The 5,515-nt window shown below is 39.1% G+C and overlaps 1 protein-coding gene across 1 annotated transcript; it reads right to left on the bottom strand.

Annotated features, from left to right (window-relative positions):
• mpdu1b (mannose-P-dolichol utilization defect 1b) lies at positions 1-5,515 on the bottom strand. The gene is made up of 7 exons (XM_042512327.1): positions 5,366-5,515; positions 4,560-4,625; positions 3,946-4,078; positions 3,718-3,803; positions 1,640-1,758; positions 772-882; positions 1-671 (listed from the first exon to the last, which is right to left on the bottom strand). The coding sequence occupies exons 1-7, from the start codon at positions 5,490-5,492 to the stop codon at positions 543-545; spliced, it is 771 nt and encodes a 256-aa protein (XP_042368261.1). The 5' UTR covers positions 5,493-5,515; the 3' UTR covers positions 1-542.

The raw sequence follows: 5,515 nt of genomic DNA on the forward strand, positions 1-5,515 counted from the left end.
TTAAAGGGACAAGTGTGGAATTCTGTTTATGTGAAATGATAAAGACAAAAAAATCATTCTTTACAAGGTCAAATAATTTTCAACAAAATCAGAATGGTAATAATCAAAGTAAATCAGAGGCTCTGGATGTGAAAAATCAAAAGGCAAAAACACAAACCACTTCCAATCAGTTTTATACCCCAGTGTGAACAGAGCCTTACAGTACCGAGGAGCACTGGATCAAGAGGAATGTAATAAGAGTGTTCTGCACAGCGGGAGTCTGGACTCAGCAGCCCTGCTCACAGAGAAACACCACCAACAAATCCAGCTAACTGTGGACCCACATGGAAGATCTGCTCGGCATGTCATGTTCACATCCTTTACATCAAAGTCAAGTGTTTGTCCAGCAGATTCACGGTCCAACACTTGCCGGTGGCTCTGTACATGCATTTCTGGAGTCAATTAGTTCAAGTTTTAAAGACACCTCTTTGAGAATGTCTAAAGTTGGAGATGGAAAGAAAAAGTGTTGCTCTGTGATTGAAGTTTTAGCGACTGTTCTTTGACTACTCGCTCTTCTTTTTCTTCTTGTGATCTGGGGAGCTGTTCCAGTAGTAGAGGACCTGCAGGGCGATGATGCCGTTACAGGCGGAGGATATGACGTATGTGAGGGCCATCAGGGAGTCTCCAGTTTCCTGTAAGTAGACAATATTATGTCTCAAAAAAATTGCTTTTTTTTCAGTTATCAGTTAAATTACACACACACACACACACACACACACACGGTCCACTTACCTGTAGTGAGGTGAAGATGCGGGCGAGGGATCCAGCAAACAGCAGGAAGACTGAGATGGCAGACAGCTGGCCAGTGTGCCCGTTACGGAAGTTAGCAGCTGCCTGGATCAGCTGAGACAACACACACACGCACACACGCACACACGCACACACACACACACACACAGTCAGTCTCGCCTGTGTCGTGTATGTTTGCCCATGTGCAGTAGTAATATTTGTTTTTTTTTGTATAGATTTCTTAACATTTTTGGTGAACCTGAAACATGGACAGTCATGCTGCACTAGTTCCAGCTTGTACTGTAACCATGGAAACAGGAAGTTATGAGTAACTATAATAACTAACTTAAAATTACCTCATGGGAGCAAGTGATTATCTTGTGGGAACAAGATTGACATGTTGTGTAGTGCATTTTGATTTTTTTCTCCTTGTTTTAGATTTATCGTAACTCTATCTTAGTTTTGTCTTGCTTCTGTTTGGCATGATAATTTGGTTTTCTAAAATTATGTTGCCTTCTGAACATCCCATTTCTGCTTTTACTTTGCTCGTCAAAGCAATTTGTAAACTGTTTTTAAATTTGAACAAATAAAGTTGTTCTTATTAAGTAATTATAAGTTGATATCTTGTGCACACAATTTAATAATCTTGTGGGCACAAGTTATTATCTTGTGTGCACAAATCAATTATCCTGTGTGAACAAATTAATTATCTGAAGATAATCTTGTTTGCACAAGATGATCACTTGCACACAAAATAAAAAAAATATCACCTTTAGGGACTTTAGGGGCTCTGTATGCAAGAAGTCATCAATTCTCAAATAAGTTACAAAGACAAGAACAGAGCACTGTAAAGCAGCACATCAGCTCCTACCCTGCCGATGATGATGGCCGGCATGTTAAAGGCCTGCATGGAGGTGACCACAGACATGGGAGTGACAGGAGACAGCAGGAGGACCAGCAGGCCAGAATACACAACCACAAACAGGAGACCTGAGAGACAAGAGACACACACAGGTGCTGATCTCAGAGCCAGCGTCACAGGATTTCTTCTTTAGATTGAATCTGGCTTTTGAGTTTTCCCAGGGTTTCACTTTTATTTTATAATGTGAAGATTCATATCAACTTGAGTAGGTTGTAGCCCGTTTAGAGCAGCTCAGACTATATTACACTAAAGAAAACCTTTTCTTCCTGCTTACTCAGCGAGTTTGCTCCTCACTACAGCTGCAGAAGTTGTAGGAGCTAAGGCAAAAACAACAAACTTTTAATTAAGGGTTGACACATCATTGGCCTGGATGATTATTAGGGCTCTCTATGTATTTTGCTGACTAACTGAATCTGTGTTTTACTTTAATATTCACCCATATATATTACTTGATTGTGTCAGCATGGGGAGCTGTTTTTTTTTAAATCATTTTTTATTTAAATTTCCACCTGACTTTAGAAAAAAGTTGCTTGGAGCTTGCTGTATATGATGCTGAAAGTCTTTTTGTCTCTTTGTGTTGGGAGTTGTTATATTCCAAATTCTGAATATTGAGAAAAATTTTCATTTTTTATTGTAAATTAATATCAATTTCCAGTCTCACTGACAACTAATAATCAGTATCTGTATCGGCCCTGAAAAACCAATAGCGGTCAACCCCTAGTTTTAATTAAGCAGCTGCATGCACAGTGTATGTTACCTGAAGACAAAATTATTTCATATTTTGATATTTACTGGAAATACAATATAGCATAAAGCAGGTTGTCATTATGGATGACCATTTGCCATAACTATTAGCTTTTGACAATCACCCTCCAACCAACTGCCACCTCACTCTGGTTTTTGTCATGAGGTGTGTTTATCACCTGCACGAAATTGGCCTTAGACAGCTCTTTCAAAACAATAAATATAAAACAGGGTGTTTGTTCGCTTGCATAGCATTCAGCTAAGGCTATTATAAACTGGCCGTTAGAGGCTATTAATCACAAACACAAACATACGATTAACACATTAGGACTCGGTAAAGTCGTGAGTGAAGCAGAGCAACGCAGCTCAGCATTTACACTCCAGTCGATGGTGCCCCCCACAGGAAAGGTGAACACATTGTAACTTTTCTACACAGTGCTGCACACTTGGCATAACAAGCCCGTCTCCAGTGTTTAGAGTGGGTTTATGTGCGTTTAGTACAGTAAAAAAAAAAGGAATTGATTATGTGACAGTGCAGACACTTAAATCTTGGAACCTATGCAAATTGGCTTTATTTCTGTCCAAAACATGTGAAGCAAGAAGGCAATTGGCAAGAAAAGAAAGGACCCAAATAGTATAAATTAATAAATTAGTAAAAAGTACAATAAAATTACCTGAAAATTAGTAAAAAAAAAATGTAATTATAAATATAGTTTTTTTTCCAGTAGCTTTTATTCTTTTTTTTCCCTCCTGGCTTTATTTTTTTTTTTTAAATAAATATACTTGTTTCTTGTAATTTGTGGAACATTTTGTTACTCCTTGCTTTTTATCCATATGTTTTTGAAAAAACAGGTTTCAAAGGTTTAAATACTTGTGAAAAGTGTCTGAAAGCAGCGCAAATGCCAACAAATATGAAGTGTTTTCTGTTTCTGTGAAAAGGCATTTAGCTTGTGTTTGTATACGTCACCAGTAAGTTTTCTCTCTGCACACACATGTCGTGTTCGACTTAAGGACACAGTGAATACAATTTTCAATCAGAGATTTGTTGGCTGCACAGCTTATTGAATTTGGGTATTTTACCAACCAAATCCAAAATGACAAATGAGCATCCATACACTTGTACTGTCATCCCTGATAATACAGGTAACTGATTTCATATTTATCTATGCCACGACTCTCCAGTAAACAAATAAGAGGGACCAAATGTTGATATCTGCTCTGGTCTTAAAAGTTGAGCTTTTATTTTGACAATGACTGGTTGTCGAGTGTGCGTGTAATCATACCTCTGCCTGTTCTTCCTCCATAGTGCTGAATCAGGAAGCCAATGACGACCGTCTGCAGCATGAGGAACAGAGCCTCGCCCCAGGCACTGAGGAAACATCCACCACATGTTACTCAACACATCTAAAGGTGCGCAGCTTTATCTCAGTCACACACAGTGCCGTCATACAGTGATTACAATGCTGCATCTGTATTTCTGCTTCACAGAGCTGATCCGAATACGACCCAACCTGAACGGGAACTTGTTGGTGATGCTGTAGACCATCGTTCCTGTGATGGCGAGCAGCTCCAGCAGCACCGTGTGGAAGCTCAGGCCCTCAGCGCTCTTTGCTCCCAGCAGCTTGAAGATCTGAGGCAGTTTCACTGTCAACAAGGAGGGAGGTGAGTCCATGTTAACTGAGCAGAATATAATATTGTTTCATTAACCAAAACACAATTTTGGGGCCTTTCGCTTTCAGAAACATTAATTGGCATTTTTTTGTACACCCATTAAAATGGCTTTATAAACTAAACCAGCAAAATGCACAGCTGGTTAGTAGAGCAGCTTCGTTTTAATTTTACTTTTATTTTTTAAATTTTAATGTCAATAAGACACCTGATGATTGATATCAAAATGTCACATTTTCAATGAGAAATGCAATCTAGTACTACGGCATTACATCTTTAAAGCTGCTGCTCATTAACATAAACCAACATGACGAAAACACGACTAAATCTATACTTTTAATGACCAAAACTTGCTAAACCTTGACTAAAACAATGTAATTTGACCAATTAGACCAAAATCTAATAAGGTGTCCAAATGAAGACAGTCCTAAAGAGAAGCAGAGATGAAGTGTTTTACCCATCACTGATCCCAGGATGATGCCGATCCCCAGGCATTTGCTCAGAACAATCTTCAGACATGGCACTGGAAAAGAATACATAATAACTGAAAATGTGTAGTGATTTTTTTGGATACAGCTTAACACTCTAGCTTGTGACAAACATTACTCAAACAGGAAGTAATAGTGTTTTCAGGTGAAAAATAATCCAGATTTGATGCTCTTGTGAGTATGTGGAGCTGCAGAAAAAAATTAACTGCAGTGTGTGTTCATGACATTGCAGGAACACGCCACCTAACAATGCAACAATGCAGATTGAGTTTCAGGAATTTTCTGTGTCATAAATTTGGTTTAAATTAGTCAGCTGACACCAGTCACACAGAAGCTCAGCTCCATATGTCACGATTTAAAGCAGCAACACACTGAGCGAGCAGAGTAGAAGCTGAGAGATGTCACACTTCCTCAGCTGACTTCTGATGGACATAAACAATGCAGACAAAGCGAAGCTTTACGGGGATATTTTGTTGAGGACAGATTCTTTACTGTTTACAAGTGGCCACGCTTGTCTGTATGCTAACTTCATTCACATAATATTTCGAATTAGCGCGACGCGTTTTGAGTTTGGCGGCCATAAAAACAGACCAACACGCGACTCGAGAGGCCAAAATATCATGTTTTTTTTTTTGTTTTTTTTAAACCTGAAGTTGAATCCACTGAACAGAAACGCAGCCGGTTTTTTTTTCCGCGTTGAGCAATAACGCTTCATCTTCCTGCTGTCTGTTCGGTCTCTGAGCTCCCGCTGTGACACGGAAAATCAGCCACTTACCGTCCAAAAGGTTGAAATTGAGGAAAAACTCGTCGTAACATGTTTCTGGCATAAAATATGTCAACAAAAGTCCTTTAAAGGGATCCATGAAGGATGACCCTTCACCCAACACGGTTTTCTCCGCCATTGTGGAGATTAGATGTGACGTTG

The sequence above is a fragment of the Plectropomus leopardus genome, chromosome 23 (genome assembly GCF_008729295.1).
Source record: "Plectropomus leopardus isolate mb chromosome 23, YSFRI_Pleo_2.0, whole genome shotgun sequence".
Taxonomy (NCBI): Eukaryota; Metazoa; Chordata; class Actinopteri; order Perciformes; family Serranidae; genus Plectropomus; species Plectropomus leopardus.